General features: G+C 37.9%; 2 protein-coding genes across 2 annotated transcripts in view; both read left to right on the plus strand.

Annotated features, from left to right (window-relative positions):
- On the plus strand, positions 1-8,535 carry LOC144637075 (lactadherin-like). Its single transcript, XM_078496238.1, has 6 exons — positions 1-46; positions 2,012-2,337; positions 4,694-4,832; positions 7,003-7,343; positions 7,676-7,814; positions 8,198-8,535. The coding sequence occupies exons 2-6, from the start codon at positions 2,335-2,337 to the stop codon at positions 8,533-8,535; spliced, it is 960 nt and encodes a 319-aa protein (XP_078352364.1). The 5' UTR covers positions 1-46; positions 2,012-2,334.
- LOC144636236 (polycystin family receptor for egg jelly-like) overlaps positions 8,307-19,858 on the plus strand; it is a 26,828-nt gene continuing 15,276 nt past the window's right edge. Inside the window, 3 exon segments of the mRNA XM_078495394.1 lie at positions 8,307-8,526; positions 9,708-9,846; positions 19,398-19,523. Coding sequence (XP_078351520.1) covers positions 9,819-9,846; positions 19,398-19,523 — 154 coding nt within the window. The 5' untranslated portion in view covers positions 8,307-8,526; positions 9,708-9,818.

The following is a 19,858-nucleotide window of genomic DNA, read 5'->3' on the forward strand; positions in this document are numbered from 1 at the left end:
TGTGACCAGAAAAAGAATTATGGAGGAACTGTCGTTGTCATTCAAGGTAATGTCGTCTTTATGGTTTGCATCAAATAAAATAAAATAAACGGAATATAATAAGAGAACATTTCGAAACACAATTGACAATGAAAATGAACGAAATTAAACTACGACGTTTAGAAGTCATCTTGACTCGATTGTCAAAAAGTTATATCATTCTACTTGATAATGGAGTCAAGATGACTTCAAAACGTCGCAGTTCAATTTCGCTCATTTTCCTTGTCAATTAAACGAAGTCTATTCCTAAATAAATGGATCTATGCTACTTGATCAAAGAGCAAAAGAAAAGGATATGACGTCGTAGTTTAATTTCGCTCAGTTTCATTTTCATTGTTAATTAAACGAAATCTATTTCTAAATAAAAGGATCTATGCTACTTGATTCAAGGAACATAAAGAGCGATATTTCTCTTCTTCAGAAAACAGCGCTCTGGCTTTTCATCCAAGGCTTAATGGTGATAGCAAAAGTAGCCCTATCATATGGAGTTATGTGAGTTAAAACTAAGTACAACAAGTTTTATCAACACCGGACGTTCCATTTATAAAGGCAGCGCAATTGAGCAGTAGTCTTGCTGGATTACATCAAATCTTTCATAGGCGATTTTGATAAATCTGCGACTCGCAAGAGCAACAGCATAACCATTTATAATGTCAAATATGTTTAGCCTAAATCCAAGGTTTAGAACTGAAACCGACAGCACAAAATCGAGTCTGATGGAAGGCTGCAGTGGAAGCCCTAGGATCAGGACAGAGCGAAGAAGATTAAGTTTGTCTAAACCCAAGGTTGCCGCGTTCGTTTGGTATTTAAAATAACTACGGTAAACACTTTGTTAAAAAATGGGTAATAAATTCCAAAATGACAATTTTCTTTCATTAGTACCTTTTATTTTCACCAAAATAAAATCAACAAGTGTTTCGCGAGTCATTATATTTAAAAACAAAAGTAGCCGTTTACATGATTTGGTCCGCTAAGGTAGTAGTACACAATTACTTTGCAATCACAGTCGAGAATGCGCGGCTTAATCCCATTTTTTCACATTCATGTGTACAGAATTGGATGATCGATAAAATTAGTGCAGGGAACTTTAAAAAACATTACAAAGCCAACCGAAACAGAACGTTAACTTAGTAATAATAACAACTACAGTGCCATGCAAGTGAAGTTAAAAAAAAATGATATATTATGGTTGAAATGTTGGAATGTATAAACTTGACAACTTGCCTTTAAGGCAATTTCTATTTCGACTTTTTTGGTGATTTACATATTAAGTTCACGCGCGCCCCAACACTCTGTGGGCGTTATTACGCCACTAGGTATTTAGAAATTCAAAATATTTGCGTGTCGAACTCTTTGTCACTTACCATGCTTCTATTATATTTATTTTTGTTATTTTTATCGGTCTACATGACAATTTCAATCGATTTTTCCTGATTTTTATCGGTATCAATTCTTCAGCGCCCGTCGCTCAGAAACAAAAATACTGTGGATGGTAGAGAAAGAAAGTTTTGATCGTGATTGATTCTTTAATGAAGATGTAGTAGTCTTGGCGTAGAAAACGGTAATACGACAGACGTTGATTAAAAAATCAGCGCGCCTGCTAAGGGACGGACGATTATTTTTTGAAGGGGGCGAGAAAACGATTTTTTTCAAGATATTCATTTTTTTTCAGAGTCGTTGTCTGTGCAAACAATTTTCCGGCTGCATCGTCTTGCAGACAGTGTTTGTTTTGCTTTTGCAAGCAATTTTTTTCAGGAATTTTGATCACCCACTTTCCAAAAAATAATGCTCCGTTCCTCAATATTGATAAATGGTAAACGTTTGTTCCTTGCGTTAAAATTTTGGGTGCGGATAACACTTCATTTGTTCGGACGTGCGAAAATTATGGCATGAAAATAAAGGATGGCTTGGTATTAAATGATCAAAGTACAAAATTAACCATAGTTTGTTTATTTCTTCTTAACAAAATCAGCATGCTTCGATAACGCTGTCGGCGTTTCAAGTACCAGCATCATCCCTGACAGCTTTTTCAGAGCTAGCACCACATACAGTTATTTCTTCCTACCAGCTTACGCACGAATAAACGAAACCAGAGGGGCTGGATGCTGGTGCGCTTATTATGCTGATGACACTCCTAACGACTGGCTTCAGGTCGACTTGGGAAAAGTCATTGAAGTGTGCGGTATTGCTACTCAGGGCAACGAATACAACTCTAACTGGGTGATAGATTTCAAGTTGTCTTACTCAACTACTGGTGACAGCTGGAAATGGTATAGGGATGTAAACGGCAGCGTAATGGTAAGATCCATCAGGAAATCGAGTGATATTAATTTAAGCTGGACAAAAAACGAGTACTTGAATAATTTAAATCCTATTGCGTTATTTTTTACCCTTGATTAAAGGTAAAGATGTAAGTAGTTATCCGTGATAACACCAACAAAAATACCTTATCAGAGTCTGCGAAAGTATATTTCATAGTTCACAAGCTATTGGCAAAACCTCACGTGTAGCCATTTTGTAAAATCGTCTTTTAAAAGATTCGAGATTTGTTTTCGATGTTTGGTGTTGTTAGAAACGATTTCTTTTGATAAGATGTTTGAAAAAGCTGCGGTATCACAAAACTCTGCAATAAGGTGTAAATTTTAATATTTTGGTACAACAATTTATTGGAGTTATGAAATTTAGCGATATAAAATCACGACGTTTCGACCTCTCCGAGGTCATTTTCAAGTGCGAATAAAAATATAAAATTAGCATAAATATATTAAAATAGTAAAATAGGCAAAATTGTCACGAACGCTGAAAAGCGATAAAATATGTAAAAATAAGTGACAAAATATTAATGAAGTTAAAAAAGGGTTAAAAAACTTAAAAATACAGAAACAATAAGAGTAATTAAAAAGAAAAACCGACCTAAACAAATAGTTTTGCGCGGATGGAATCGCATTGTTTGTTCAGAGTTGGTTTCAGTTCTTTGATAAAAAGCATTTCATAAATAAGGCAGTCAAACTTGCTCTGACACTTCTTCAAAATTCTAAAAAACTGCGCAATGTCATCTGGGGCCATATCGTGTTGTTCCTTTAGGTGAGTACCAATGGCCGATCCCTTATGTTCTTCAATCCGTTGGTGAAGATGTCGGCACGTGTATCCGACATACCCTGCATCACACAGGTTACACTGAAAATTATACACAACGCATTGTTGATTCACAAGGGGTGGCTTGTCTTCCCTCACTTTGATTTCATCCTTGATTTTCCGACTCGTGTACACGGGGCTGATGTCTACCTTGATCTTCCGGCTGAGGTCTCCAAGTTGTCTGCGGACCGAATTTGCAGATTTCTGGTCTTTGAAAGGCAGCACGATTCTGATTGGGTCTTGCTTCTCAAGATCGTTTTGTTGGGTAGGTGCACCCTCGGACACTTTAGACTCAATAAATTGACGGATGGTTGACTGTACAAGTTCGTCTGGGTAGCGCAGACGGGAAAAGGTCACTTTGAGGCGTTCACACTCTTGATGAAACAATTTCCACGAAGAAGAGAGCTTGAATGCACGGTTGAGCATGGTGTTCAATAGTGTTCAGATGAAACCATTGAAAACACTCTTATTGTTTCTGTATTTTTAAGTTTTTTAACCCTTTTTTAACTTCATTAATATTTTGTCACTTATTTTTACATATTTTATCGCTTTTCAGCGTTCGTGACAATTTTGCCTATTTTACTATTTTAATATATTTATGCTAATTTTATATTTTTATTCGCACTTGAAAATGACCTCGGAGAGGTCGAAACGTCGTGATTTTATATCGCTAAATTTCATAACAAAATCTATATCCAAGAAATTACTTATCAGAATTTATTGGAGCCTGAGAAAATTCATTTCAAAGTTCACAAGCCATAGGCAAAATCTCACGTCTTTAACCCTATTCAGACGGGGGGGGGACTTTTGAGGCCCGCACTGACTTTGAACGCTTATAACTTTTTCAAGATTCAACCAAACCCTGCCAAACTTTGTGAGTTAATCTAAACTTTATCACGGAATAATTTGGTATGGTAGGATATTGTGTCAGGAACTTGACATCACCATGGAATCGGCATTTTGATAGGCATGTTTTTCCAAATTTGTAATTTTCGTGTTTCTATTAATGAAAGTTAACTTAAATGCAATTATTTTTTTTACTTTTTGCGCTTTTTTAGCACAGTTTGTTTTCATTAAATTTGTGTACTTTGCAGTAATCTTGGGTGTGTTTTTTTTTGGCATTTTGGAAATATTTTGAAATCCAAGATGACGGGTTGAAGATGACTGCTGTTTTGACGTCACGATGTAATTGTCACGTGATGTGATGTATCATCCCACGTGACGTACACCAAAAGAAAGATGTTTTGACATTCTATACATCCTATAAGTTTCATTGTGATTGCTTAAATATTCTGGGAGTAACATAGGAGGAGCTTCCTATTTTCTAACCGTGCATTGTTTATCTATTTTGCTCTATCCGATACCAAGAAGAATCAAAGTAACTGCGACTTATATATCTTCCGCACCACAGAGTTCAGACTAATGAACCCAGCGTAGAATATAACTATTCTGCTATGTATATACAGTAAAATTGTTTTCTATATATGAAACAATCTGAATGGCATTATTTCTTTTAAAGATATTTCACAGAGTAGGAGATGATGTCGGAGTTGACCAACACCAATTTTCAGTGCCAGTGTATGCAAGATACGTTCGCTTCTATGCAACTAGCATTTACTATTGGAATTGCATAAGTGTTGAAGTGTATGGCACAGAAAGTGAGTCCACGTTTGGTTTTGTTTTACATTACTATGCTTAGAGATTGGTTTAAAAAAATTGTCCATCGCAGGGTTACCACGCCCACCCCCAGCATCTAATTTCCATAACCTATTTGCACACTTAGAAAAGGAAAGAGGCACTTTCAAAGCAAAGTGTCTTGCCCAAAAACACAACAGATCACCCCGGCCAGGGCTCGAACACGGACCGTTTGATCCGAAGTCCAGCGCACTAACCATGAGGCCACCTCGTCTCCCACGTTCACGTTCACACTCTCTAAAATACGCCGAATTTAGTCTTTTGGCGTTGTCGTTTTTGCAGAAGAAGGCAAAGAAATATACCAAAAGTAATAACGCTAGTGCAGAGCTACAGTTCTGCTCATTTAACTCTGGAATGCATGTATTCTTTCGATTAAGCTCCGCCTGGTCTAGTACCAAGTAAATTTTGTTTTGGTTTTGCCGTAAAGGTAACTGAGATATGCAGACTACCAGGGAACTTAGATCTACGAGTTAATTTTTGGTACGTTTCGGCAGCATGCATACCAGGCGAGTTTGATCGAGCCAAGTTTCGTTTTTTGGCGCGATATAATCAATCGAAAATATCAATGACCAACAAGGAGTAGTGTACAATTATCAATGTGATCTGTGCGATGCAGAGTACCGTATTTATTCCATTAAGCGCCCTGGGCGCTTATTAATTTTTTTCGAGGTGGGCGCTTATTCGGCGAGGCTGGGCGCTTATTAAATTTTCGCAATTTCTCGCAAGTAGTTAGTTTATTTTACAACAACACAATGAATAATGAAGATGTACCAAAGCAAAATTTTAACTGTTCATTGAAAGTGTCTGTAAAATACTAAGAAAACTCGGTCTTCAGGGAAGTCTCTTAGTAGTACTTAGTCAATTTCAATCTTAATTTCAATCATAATCAAAGTACTCCTCTTGTGCACATCAGTATTTTTTGAAGGAGGGTGGAGGGGTGGGCGCTTATTCGAGGCTGGGCGCTTGTTAACTTTTCCTACCTAGGGGGTGGGCGCTTATTCGAGGTTGGGCGCTTAATCGAATAAATACGGTATGTCGGCTATACCAGCCGGCATTTGCACCGTATTCATGAACATAGGTTCTCCGCCATTGGGAAGCATTTAAAGAACGATCACGGCCTTAATAACATCGGCGACCTTACCAGTAATTTTTCCGTCCTAAAGAAATGCAGCGGAAAACTGGTCTGCTTGATTTACGAAATGTTGTTTATTAGAAACAAGAAACCTAGCCTGAACACGCAATCGGATTCAAATAGTTTCGCGCGGATAGAATCCGATTGCGTGTTCAGGCTAGGTTTCTTGTTTCTAATAAACAACATTTCGTGTTATATATGCGGTTATAGGTGTGATGTTTCATTAACATATTGTGTTAATGAAACATCACACCTATAACCGCATATATAACACTGTTGAACCGTTATTTTTCTTTGTCACTTGAAAATGATGCCAAGATGACATCGAAACGTTGTGTATTTTTTCGCTCATTTTTATTCTCAAATGTGTATCTAAATTTATTTAATCTTATCAGATCAAATGGGCCCGAAAAACCTGAAGGCCTACCAAAAACTACGATGATTGTATGAGTAAAAAATTCCGTACCATGGGTTTCACGAGAGCGTTGAAGGTGCGTTTTAATTAAGCAATAGACCGCACTTAGAGGAAAAAAAGATGCAGTTTTAATTCCTTTCAAATAACGTTTCTGAGTAAATGTTGAATAGAACGATGTCCATGTGTTTTATATTTTTTCCAGTTCGGTGAAAGCGGACCTGTTCATTCTGTTCCTTCTCTTATGTGTGTCTCTCCGTTTTCGTTTTTTTCTCTAGTTCCTTCGCTTCAACTGTGGTGGGCGGGAAAATTTTTTTATGTGATCCATCCTCATGCAGTATTTAAGTTTTCATTTACGAGATCCACATCCTGTTTTAACCATCACGTAGATCAAAAGAAGACATTACACTAACTTTTTTTAATTCTTCGTCCTTATGCGTGGTCGAGCGTAGCGGTACGGCCATGCCGGGAAGCAAGAATTTACCGGTACAATAGTAGATAGGTTTTTTTGACCAATATGACCAATCAGCGCGCGCGTAGTGTCTGAGTTATTTTATAATGATTGATATTAATCTTATTTAATCTTCAGAATGTCTGGAGGCTCAAGGTATGGCAAATGGCGGAATCTCTGACGGGCAAATTACTGCCTCTTCTCAATTTAATGTTGATGAGGCTGGTTTCCGGGCAAGACTTCACTTGCCAGAAGCATTACCGAAGACAGGAGGTTGGGTGGCTGCCTCAAGTGATGTCAATCAATGGCTTCGAATTGATCTGCTAAGTTTGTACACTAAAGTGACGCGTGTAGCAACGCAAGGAAGAAATCGAAATAGCGTTGGCGATGACAACTGGGTAACTAATTACATGCTGCAATACGGTAACGATGGAGTAAACTTCAATTACTACAGAGAGCAAGGACAAACAGAAAACAAGGTAAAACAGACTTTTTAGTTAAACAGCCATACATATATGTTACGACGTTTCTTATACTTTAATTCTCCCGTTTCTTATACTTTTATACTGTTATTCTCTTCAAGTCGTGCGATTAAAATACTCGCAAGTTACTGTTCGGTTAGTTTCTGTTCGATTAACCATATTTTGTTTATTTCTTTACAGTACTCTCTCCAATTAGAACAGCGTGCTAACTACATTGGCACTTTCAAAATAAGCATTATTTTATTTTATTTATTTTACTTTTAAAAAGAATACTCTATAAACTGTTTTGAAACCTCAATTTTTAACAATTGTTTATCTTACTGATTTAGGATTTTCCTGGGAATACTGATAAGGATACTGTCGTTTATCATGATATAAATCCGCCAATCAGAGCACGTTACATCCGTTTTTTACCACTTGGTTGGTATAACTGGATATCAATGAGGGTGGAGCTTTATGGTTGTCAAGGTATTGTCGGAATTTTGTCATTTTGTCGGGGTGTTTCAAATGCTAAAAAACAATAAGCATTTTTTTTTATATCAATAACATGTCTGTCCAAGTTAATTCTAAGGTTTTGCTCACTTAGGTGCCCACTTGACTTTTTCCCCGGAGCGAGAGTTTTGTAAAAGTGTAGCTTTCTTCAAAGCACTATAATTCAGATAGCACAGAAACAGGTTTTAGTAAAAACAATAATAATTATAATTATCATCATCATCATCGTTATCATTATCATCATCATATTACCAGTATGGTATAAGGGTTATATACAAATGGTATCTTTTTTGTCAAACGAAAAAAAAAAATGCATTAGTCGGCGTTACCATTTTTTAATCTATTTTTTATACTGTTAGAATGTCAAACAGCTCTGGGCTTGGAGAATGGTTTAATATCTGATTGGCAGATCACTGCTTCTTCTGAAGTCAGTTCCAAACATGCCGCAATTCAGGCCAGGTTGCGCTTTAAGGAAACAAGCATTTCATATGGCTCTTGGGAAGCTGCCACAGGGGATGCTACCCAGTGGCTCCAAATTGATCTGAATAGTCAGACTACCACCGTAAGACGTGTAGCTACACAGGGGAGACAAGACGCGCCCTACTGGGTAACTGAATACAGTCTCCAGTACAGTGACGATGGAGTGACGTTTCTGTTTTACAGAGAACAAGGGGACATTGTAGACAAGGTAAATTGACTACAAGTAAGAGAACATTAGCGCCACAATGGTCGAGAACTGTACTCAAGATTATTAGTGGTTTTCATCTGACGTCATCAAAATTCTAAAATCTTAACTGTTAATCTTACAAGGCTGTCTTATTTTTTACAAATTCTAGCTCTAAATAGCACTGATGAACCCCTGTACAAGTTTAATTTCGAATCAGTGATTCGTTTAGGACATTTAGTTTTTTGAAATTCGTCATGTCCCGGATGAGCATGTTTCTTGACTGTTATAAAACACTCAGTAACGTGCAAACAAACAATTTTATTAAAATTGATCAAAACTTATGAACCATCAAAAAAAAACCTAACATGTGGCACAACTGCGTCTTACGTACTTTCACACGTGTCTGCAGTTTTGCATTGATTATTCACCCAGTATTTGGCTTGCAAATTGTTGGTGTGCTTGTATATGACAAAGTGATCTATCTATACCTTCACTAGTCTAATTTTCTAAAAAAAAAACATAAAAATGGCGCTATAGAAAAGGTGGGTCACACTAGCGAAGTAGGTAGACCCTAAGTACACTAGCCTACTTTGTATCCGTGACAACGCATCTTCTTCTTAAGAGCCGTAATATATACTTCCAAGTTTTTTCAATCATCCTTACAAGCGAACTTACGCACTATCAAAAAAAAATTGACTGTCAATCAAATGCTTTTTTGGTGAGATATCAGAACACGTAAAGGCTTGTTCGACACGCACATCATCAAATTTAGAAACTAAAAAAAAAAATTCGACAAAGTACTGAACCAGTTTTTGGATGTGAGAAACCCAAGCTCTTCTTTTGATGATTCATTTGGCTGTGAAACACCGGGAAAACCATCAACATTATTAATATATACTACAGCGATGGTTTAAATTCTTCCTCCGATAACGAGAAAGTCGGATAAGCTTGGTGCAGAAGCAAATCTTGCTTTCGTTGAAGTTATAAATTTAAAAGCCAGACAAGAAAAGAATAATGATCTATTGAGGTTGCGTGATGTAAGAAAGAGGTAATAAAATTTTTGCCCCTCTTTCCCAAATCTTTGAATATTTTTCTGTCACTTGAAGTATACTAAGATCATTAAATGTGAACGGTTAACATTAATAGGAAATAGGAAATGCAAGTTAAACGATCCCTTACAATTTTCCTATTTATTATTTCAGGTCTTCGTTGGAAACACCGACAGGAACACACCAGTTTATCATGAGCTCGACCCACCAATCAGGGCACGTTACATCCGTTTTCTACCAGTGTCTTGGTATACCTTCATAGCAATGAGGGTGGAGCTCTACGGTTGTCAAGGTACTGTAGACGATTTTTTGTTTCGAATTCTGCTGCAACTTTTTATACCAAAGTCTGTAAGGATTTTTACTATTAAATGCAGATTTGAGAAGAAAAATTAGCGGTAGGAAAATGGAACGACGTTTCGGTTACATCATGTCATCATTATCAAGTTAAAATTAAAAATAAAGAGTTGAAGCTTATATAGTGAAAAAAGAATGGAGTGAAAATATTAAGGGTGTGATAATCTATTAGCATAGTCAATTTTATGAAAAGAGTTTAGCACACACAGAATTTGATTGCGTGTTAAGTTTCGGCTTTGTGTTTCAGATAAAAAGCATTTCGTAAATTAAGCAGTCCAGCTTCGTGCGGCATTTCTTTAAAACAGAAAACTGGTCTTGTACATTGTAAACTTGCAGCTTGTGGTCTTCTTTTAAGTGTTGACCAATCGCAAAATATTTATGTTCAGCGATTGTGATGTGATTTATGTAGAGAGTTTAGAGTTCTGTGTTATCGCTCAAGTGGCCATGTCATTTAATCTATTAATCAACTTTCATAAAAGAGGGTTGCATCGCATCGGCATCCAATCAGAGCGCACCCTTTATTTACGTTGTGCTATAAATACTGTATTGTGAACGTGAATCAACATACCGCTTTCGTCGTCCACCTTTAAATTACATCGTTAACCTCGTTTAGCAGACGAAATTGCACTAGATACCGACAGAGACCCATAAGGGTTGAAAAGTGTAACTCCCTATAATTCGCGCTGTACAAAGCGTTTGCACATTCGTTTTCATTAAGTACCATATTTGGAAAATCACGAGAAAAAACTAACCAATCAAAATTGCAATATTTGGATTAAATTCACAGCGCGCGCTAGCTCGCGCTCGATAGCGTAATCTTGTTTTTGAACAAGCTTGGTTGAATAAAGTTGAATTTGGTTAAATTCTCCTGTTTTATCGTCGTTAAATAGTCTGGGGAACATCACTTGGATACGCTTAAAGAATTTCTTTTGTTTCTGTAAGAAATTCATGGCGTTTAAGTCGGCGTGTGTAATTGCGTGTGTAAAGTATTCGCGTACAAACTCTTCGTGTTTCCAAATATGGTACTTAGCAAAACTGAATATTCAAACGCTGTGAACGTGCGTTACACGTATTAACCCTTATGAGTTTCTGATACCGAATGACAACATGCTATATTCCCTAGGCGGCAAGTTTTAAATACTGTAAATTCATAGTCCATTTTGCAGATACAGTCGCCATGTTGATTCTGCCCCCAGGGCATCCTATAATATTTAATAGAGTTTTTATGATGGTAATTACAGAATTATCACAATAAAAGAATAAATCATATCAATGAGCATTATAGGATGCCCGGGGGGCAAAATCAATATGGCTGCCGTATCTGCGAAATGGACTATGGCGTTTAGGTCGGAATTCAATTAACTCACCGCAAAACCGAAAACTGATGCCGCGTGTTATTACGTGTGTAAAGTATTCGCGTACAAACTCTTCGTGTTTCCAAATATGGTACTTAGCAAAACTGAATATTCAAACGCTGTGAACGTGCGTTACACGTATTAAGAGCACAGGTTTCCTACGGTCAAACATGTGTCGGTAAGAGTCCTTAAATGGATTTCGCTCATACTCTTACCATGGGTCATCCTCGGAGACCCAGGGGCAGTTAGTGGGGGCGACGGGCAGCTTATCGGGACAACGGGATTTTCGGGCGAAAGTTTACAACATAGAGCGTAACAACCCCTGGGCACTTTGTCTTACCGAACCAGTTCCAGAAGCGTTTGAACTCCTTCCTCCTGATTGGCCACAAAAATATTTTTGTGGCCAATCAGCGACGAGGACCGGCCAGGAGACTCTGATGTCTTCTTACACGAAGTTGTTTTCCTCATAGACTCGTCGTGGATGTTCTGCCCATCAATCGGAAGCCATTACATGGAGAGTCTAAAAAAAAAATAAGCCTTAGACGACTGCCAGTTCTACACTGTTAGTTGCGCGCTTTTTAATAGTTATTCGAGTAAACAACAATTCTTATATTTTTCTCGGTCGTTGCCCGACTTCTGGAACTTGCCACGGTCTGGGTACCTCACTGCACGGGCCACGCGTTAGCGAAGATATCGCTGTCGTCACCTATTGTTATTTTGTTGCCAGCTTGACAGTTAAAACAAAGGGTTTTTGTTTAATTTGTTGGATATTTAAATAACAAAAAGAAAACTTATAAACAAGAGGTGCTCGCGTATAGCTTTAAAAACTTTTGGTTTCCTTGCGCTATGCTACATTTAACAAGTGACCATTTAACATATTCCCAGGCCTCGCTGTTTTGTTTTTGTTTTGCTTTTTTATCTGAGACCCACGTAGTATCATCCGATGGACGGGCTTAACAACAACGACGAGTCTATGAGGAAAACAACTTCGTGTAAGAAGACGTCAGAGTCGCTCTTCTGGTCAACCTCGCTGATTGGCCACAAAAATATTTTTGTGGCCAATCAAGAGGAAGGAGTTCAAACGCTTCTGGAACTGGTTCGGTAAGACAAAGTGCCCAGGGGCTGTTACGCTCTATGTTGTAAACTTTCGCCCGAAAATCCCGTTGTCCCGATAAGCTGCACGTCGCCCCCACTAACTGCCCCTGGGTCTCCGAGGATGACCATGGGTAGGCCTTAAGGAGGCTCGATGTAGTTTTTTTAGCCGAAGGGTGGTTGTTTTGAAAATTAAAATTATTTAGTAAGCCAATGTTCGATTTCTGCCAAAATACACCATAATGATCAAATATGACCAAATTTAATTTTTTTTACCCGTCACTTAGTCACAAAGGTTACCATAGCAACGATTGACGTTTTCTTTTGTTTTCAAACAAGCTTGATTTTCTCGAAATCTAGATTGACTCTTGGTGTTTATTTTTTGATATGTTAAAGTTTAGTAAATTGACTAACTGTTGACGAAATTTTAGAAAAATCTGTAAGAGCGTTTTCAAGTAAATCAAGAATGAAATTTTCAGAAAAACACCGTTTTTATATAAAATAGGCGCTTTAAAATTGTTTCGTATTATTTGAGCACAGTTACTCTCACTAAAATATAAATACTTACACCATCAAAGATCATTAACTAAAAGCGAAAGAGTTTTTGCTTTAATTTGTTAAAATATATCGCCTGCCGATTGTAGGAAATTATAAGAAAATACTAAAAACTTCATTCTTGATTTACTCTAAAGCGCTCTTACAGATTTTCCTAAAATTTTGTGTACAGGTAGTCAATCTACTATACTTAAACATATCAAAAAATAAATGCCAAGAGTCAATCTAGATTTCGAGAAAATCAAGCTTGTTTGAGAACAAAAGAAAACGTCAATGGTTGCTATGGTAACCTTTGTGACTAAGTGACGGGTAAAAAAAATTAAATTTGGTCATATTTGATTATTATGGTGTATTTTGGCAGAAATCGAACATTGGCTTCCTAGATAATTTTAATTTTCAAAACAACCACCCTTCCGATAAAAAAACTACATCGAGCCTCCTTAATATAAAATAAATCACAGTATACTTTGTTTGGCTAAATATCGATTTGTTTTCGAGAAAATCGATAATTCTAAAATCCAGCAAAATTGACGCTTTCGGAGCTCAAAATTTATGCCGAGTTTGTTAGCTTCGCGTCGAAAAATAAAGCACTCTGGAAGAAAAGTACCTATTTAATATCGAAGAATAACATCAAATTAGTACGTCGAAAGCAATTTCTGCTCTTAAAGTCCTTTTATTTACAAAATATAATTAAGTTTATTCGACACACTTTTGATTTAATTCAAAATAGGTCAAACTTATCGCTTTATTTAAGTATGAGCGAAGCGAAATAAATGGCCGAAAATTTGGTGTTAGACAGATAAATGATTTTTCTTTTCGATACTAAAAGGATTTCCTGGAGAAATGATTTAGGGCGATGCTTTCAGATCTCAAAGTTGCTTAAAATTCGTTAATTTAACCGACCGTGACATTGTTGATCTTATCAACATTATGTAAACATTCCACGCAAAGGTTAATTTTCCCCATGTGAACTTCAACTGAGTAAAATAAAAACATAGACTTGCTTACCGTGGAGTTCGCTGATATGTTGTAAATCCTGTTTTCCTCATTTACGACAAAACCTAAGCCCTCGGCGAAGCTGTTATCCAATTTTCTTGACGCGCCATTTGTAACTGATTTCCACGTCTTGAAGTGACAGTTCTTTTCCATGCATTCTTGAAAACAGTCCTGAGTCTTAACTGATCAGTGTAAACAGGAATACGAAGTACTTTGCTTTAAATCAACTTAACTTCCGGCACATGAAATCGACAACCACCGTGACCAGATAGCACCCTCCTTTTCGAAATATTGGTCGAGGCACTATTTTTATCATTTTAACATAAGCTCTCAATGAAGAACTTTTGGGCTGAACTTGTAATAAAGTTTCACTTCAGTTAGCCACCGTTCGAGAGAGTTGTTAAATGGTTGCATGAAATCCGGGTGGAAAGTTCTTCTGTTGCGTTGCTTCGCTTTGTTTCATATTTTTTATCCAGTTCTTACCCTTGTTCAAATTCTTGTCCCTTCTTCAGTGGAAAATTTGAAACGACGTTAAAATCCCTATAAGACGGAGATCTCTTTTAGACGAACTGAGTTGGAGCCGGTCCCGAAGGTACCCGTTTCAGAGAGAGTTGGCTGTACACAAAGCCTTAGATGGCGTCGTTGGATCCGTCTCCCGTGAATGTCAGTTAAAAATATATATTCCGCTGTGTAGTCTAGCCTGTAAACAAGCTCTCCTTCTTTCTCCTGTGGAGGATTGGGCGAAATAAAAGCGGGAAGGAAAGGTGGGGAAGGGGTGGGGAAAAAAGGGACCATATATCATGTATATGCAGTTGTAATACCAGTCACGGTAAACAATTTATAATAAAACGCTGAACATTTATGACTGTATAAAAAAATATTGGTGTAAAATTAAGGAAAGGGTGCTTTTCACTTCATTAGATTAAGCTAGGTGAAGAAAAGTACACGTAATCAGAAGTTTGTTATGGACTTCTGACGTGATGCCATATTTTGTATTTATTTCTGCAAAGTACAACAAAGCATTTATACCAAAGTAGCATTATTAAAAAAAAATGAGCATAATTACAGTTGAGCATTATATCGGACAAAAAACAAGCATTGTTAGAAGCATAACATTCCCTTTTTACCAGCGTAATTAGAAGGGCCTCTGGTATTCAGTTAGAAAGAACTTGCATTCAAAAGATACCGCGTTCTAGAAACAAGTCACCCCGTTTTGGCTGCTGATATTTTGGAACTTTTGTGTGTTCAAAATACCATATCTCGTTCTAGATATCGTCTGATATTGAAAATCCCGTTCTAGATCGGGAACCCAAAACCACGACCTCATTGGACGGCACAGAGCCGTTTTTGGGGAATACCCCAGCTTCGACAACTCCTTCCTAATAAAGTTCGCCTATTGAATTGAGAATTAAGGTGATTATAAAGTTATTACTTTATATCTCTTGTTGTTTGGAAACTTGAGTCGTATTATAATTATAACCGTCTTATTTATCAAGGAATAGACTGCGGATAATATTTGAAACTTAAACCGTTTTCCCCTATTACCGTACCCAAATTCGCAAGTAGCCAATCAGAAGCGCGATCTACTGTCCTGATATCCTACGATAGCAAGTCACTGACCTGATATGCCACCATATCACGGTCACTTTGAAGTAAAGTAGTGTTACTTTACGATGAAATGAAAAGAGGTTTTACCAATAAAACAGAACTTCGTAATTTAAATTAAGCGGTGTTTAGCGGTCGTAAAAAGAGAAAAACTTTCCCGCCAAAACAAAACTTGAGCGCGCTCGCCAATTGCGCGATGTTTGCCGATGAGTACTGAGACATTCAGACTGAAAAATGGAGTCGGAATTTCCAAATTTTTTTGCTTAATTTTGATTTTGAAAATTTAGAGAATGAAACTCTGAACAAACTAGTGAAAAAGGCAGAAGAAGAACTTGTTATAAGTGTTGAAGACCTAGTCAACACAATTTGCAGTACGTACCTTGCAAGCATGGCTTCAACAGAGCGATAAATATAACCGGGGTTTTGGCTGAATTTGGGTACGGTAAATACCTAATCGTACCTTTTTGGTACGCTTCGGCTGCATATCAGGCTTGTTTGGTCTCGCCATGGGTATTTTGGCTCGACTGCGTCTCGCCGAAATACGAACCATGGCTCGACCAAACTCGCCTGATATGCCGCCGAAGCGTACCAAAAAGGGTACGATTAGGTATAAATAGCTTCCAAATCAACTCAAAAACACACCGGAAAACAGGTTTAAAAACAAAATATTTATATAATGACTATGATATTTTTAAAACATTTGGATTCCCTGACGGCGAGGCGCTTGTCCCTCCCCGCAAGCTCTGGCGGGGGGCACCTTCCCTTGTTTACGCCGGACCCCAACAGAATATATACATGGTCATATTTTTTAACATTCACGGAAGACGGATCCAACGATAACATCTTAGATTTTTCTTTCACCCGTTTTGCCTTGACCTAATCAAGAACTTGGACAAAGGTAAGAACAAAAAAAACTATAAAGCGAAGCAACGCAACAGAAGAACCTTAGACCCGGGAGTTAAAAGCGCTGTCATGCAACTATTTAGCAACTTTCACAAACGGTAGCTACCTAAAGTGAAACTTAATTACATGTTCAGCCCAAAAGTTTTTCATTTAGAACTTATATTAATATAGCAATAATATGGTGCCTCAACCAATACTATACCAAAACGCAGGGTGCTATCTGGGATCTGGTCACGGCGGTTGTCGATTTCATGTGCCGGAAGTTACGCAAGTGTGAAATACATTATCTGCACACCGCATGACAAAGGGCCGACAAATCTCAGTTTTCGAAAAGAAGATTTGCCGGCCGAATCGATTTATCAACCACTGCTACTGTCCGGAACGTTTCGGTCCGATTTTCGGATAGGATATGCCTTCTAATTACACGGATAGGATAGGCCTTCTGTTTACACGGGGCCGTTATGGAACCGGTGCGGGACGGAACCAAAACTGGACCTGCTATTTTGCAGGTCAAGTTATGGAACCGTTCCGGACCGGTTCCAGAACCGTCCTGTGTAAACACATGGATCGGTGCCAAACGCTTCCGTGTAAACAGAGGCCGATCCGGTCCGGTCCAGTTCGGAACGGCTGCGGTCCGGTCCCGTGTAAACGTAGCCTAGCTGGTTAGAGTATAAAAATGACTGAAAAAAGGCAAGGACAGGACTAACACCAGGTGTCCGTCTTATAGAGATCTTCAATAAGGGAGAGTTGACTCTACAACTGTTTTGCCTTAGCCTAATCAAGAATTTGAACAAGGGTAAGAACTGGATAAAAAATATGCAGCAAAGCGAAGCAACGCAACAGAAGAACTTTCGACCCGGAAGTTAAAAGCGCTTTCATGCAACCATTTAACAACCATTTAACAACTCTCTCAGCCCAAAAGTTTTTCATTGAGAGCTTATGTTAAAATGATAAAAATAGTGCCTCAACCAATCACCAAAAAGCAGGGTGCTTTCTGGTCACGGTGGTTGTCGATTTCATGTGCCGGAAGTTACTCAAGTGTGAATTAATTATCTGCATACCGCAGGACAAAGGGCCGACAAATCTCAAATGGCGGTTTTCGAAACGAAGATTCGCCGGCCGTATCGATTTATCTACCACTGCTGCTAAGCTTTAAGTTGATTTAAAGCAAAGTACTTCGTATTCCTGTTTACACTGATCAGTTAAGACTCAGGACTGTTTTCAAGAATGCATGGAAAAGAACTGTCACTTCAAGACGTGGAAATCAGTTACAAATGGCGCGTCAAGAAAATTGGATAACAGCTTCGCCGAGGGCTTAGGTTTTGTGGTAAATGAGGAAAACAGGATTTACAATGTATCAGCGAACACCACGGTAAGCAAGTCTATGTTTTTATTTTACTCAGTTGAAGTTCACATGGGGAAAATTAACCTTTGCGTGGAATGTTTACATAATGTTGATAAGATCAACAATGTCACGGTCGGTTAAATTAACGAATTTTAAGCAACTTTGAGATCTGAAAGCATCGCTCTAAATCATTTCTCCACGAAATCCTTTTAGTATCGAAAAGAACAATCATTTATCTGTCTAATACCAAATTTTCGGCCATTTATTTTGCTTCGCTCATACTTAAATAAAGCGATAAGTTTGACCTATTTTGAATTAAATCAAAATTGTGTCGAATAAACTTAATTACATTTTGTAAATTAAAGGACTTTAAGAGCAGAAATTGCTTTCGACGTACTAATTTGATGTTATTCTTCGATATTAAATAGGTACTTTTCTTCCAGAGTGCTTTATTTTTCGACGCGAAGCTAACAAACTCGGCATAAATTTTGAGCTCCGAAAGCGTCAATTTTGCTGGATTTTAGAATTATAGATTTTCTCGAAAACAAATCGATATTTAGCCAAACAAAGTATACTGTGATTTATTTTATATTAAGGCCTACCCATGGTAAGAGAATGAGCGAAATCCATTACAGGGCTGTTGCCAAGAATTTTCATTTTTGTTTGAAATTTGTGCATATGTCCTCTTAACCCTTATGAGTTTCTGATACCGAATGACAACATGCTATATTCCCTAGGCGGCAAGTTTTAAATACTCTGTGGTTCTTAAACTCGGCTTTTGTGCAACAACGTTTTATTCAGTTGATAAATATTCTGTGAATAGCAGGTTTTTAGAAGCTTTAGAGGAGCTTCAGCGCGCAAAGCGCGCAAGCGCAGCACCATGGGTAAGGAAATTTGGGATAATGGAGCCGAAAAAATATGGTTATCGAGTGAGCGTACGCGCGCCCGCCCGCACGCGCCTACAGACTCTCGAGGAGGGGGGGGAGGAGTCACAAGGCAACCAACGTGGGCTTGTATCTTTGATATTGGACATCCATGTATGATCAATTGGCAGCTGTCAGAACAAGTAATCGGCTGATCAGTATCACATGACCGTTTTGCGGGCTCATGTGTACAGCTCATCAAGGTCATGTGATTTTTTAAGCCGACCGCTGGCCCGGTTACTGTTTTTCATTCGATCGCGGGCTCAAATCAAACTTTTTTTGTCTAGGGTAATGACAGGATTTTGTAAGCGAAATTTTTGCGATTGGATTTGACGATAAATTTCGGCTATGGATCTTTCTGGAGTGTGTACGTTTGATAACTTCCATAACAGTATTTTCAGTTAGAGTATTTTCACAAAATTTAAAGAACCAGAATAAAAGTTTGAAGCTCCACCTTTAGGCTTGGCTAAATCTATAATTATATTATCGGATGTATACGCTTATCCAATGAAAAAATATATCTTCTCTTTAAAAATTGGGGCGCCATTTACGCGATTGACTGCAATAAAGATGGTTATATTACACAATGAGTGCTGAAGTCCTACGCGTTCGCTTGCAATTGTTTCTGCATGGAATAACGCTATAAGAAACAGAACAATTCTTTCTTTAGCCATCTTATTAAAGTGTTTTATCAATGACTGTTATTTATTCGCAGATGTGGACGAATGTCAAGATATGTCACACAATTGTCATGCTTTGCTAGCCCAATGTAGCAACAATATTGGTTCATTTGACTGCACCTGCATTCAAGGATACACGGGAGATGGCGTGGATTGCTTTGGTATGGGTATTCAACAAATTTCTAGTTAGCAGGGTAGGGGAAGCTTATAACTCCTTATGAAACCCAGAATGGGATCAAGTTACAGTGTGAACCCAAAAACCCTGCACAGAAAAGCATCGAATGATAGCTCAAACTGCAAGAAATATAAACAAATGGACAGAGATGGAGTCAGACGGTTATTTTCATTGACAGATTTGTCCACTATATCTTCTACTTCCTTTTTCAAAGTGTTCGCGATTTTCGTGTTGTCAATGTAATGATGAACGACCAACGTCAGCTTTGAATATGAAAAGTATCGATAAGAAAGAACCCATGACCATAAAAACCCCTAATAA

This window comes from Oculina patagonica, chromosome 13, assembly GCF_052425735.1.
Source record: "Oculina patagonica isolate OP01 chromosome 13, crgOcupat, whole genome shotgun sequence".
NCBI classification, from domain to species: domain Eukaryota; kingdom Metazoa; phylum Cnidaria; class Anthozoa; order Scleractinia; family Oculinidae; genus Oculina; species Oculina patagonica.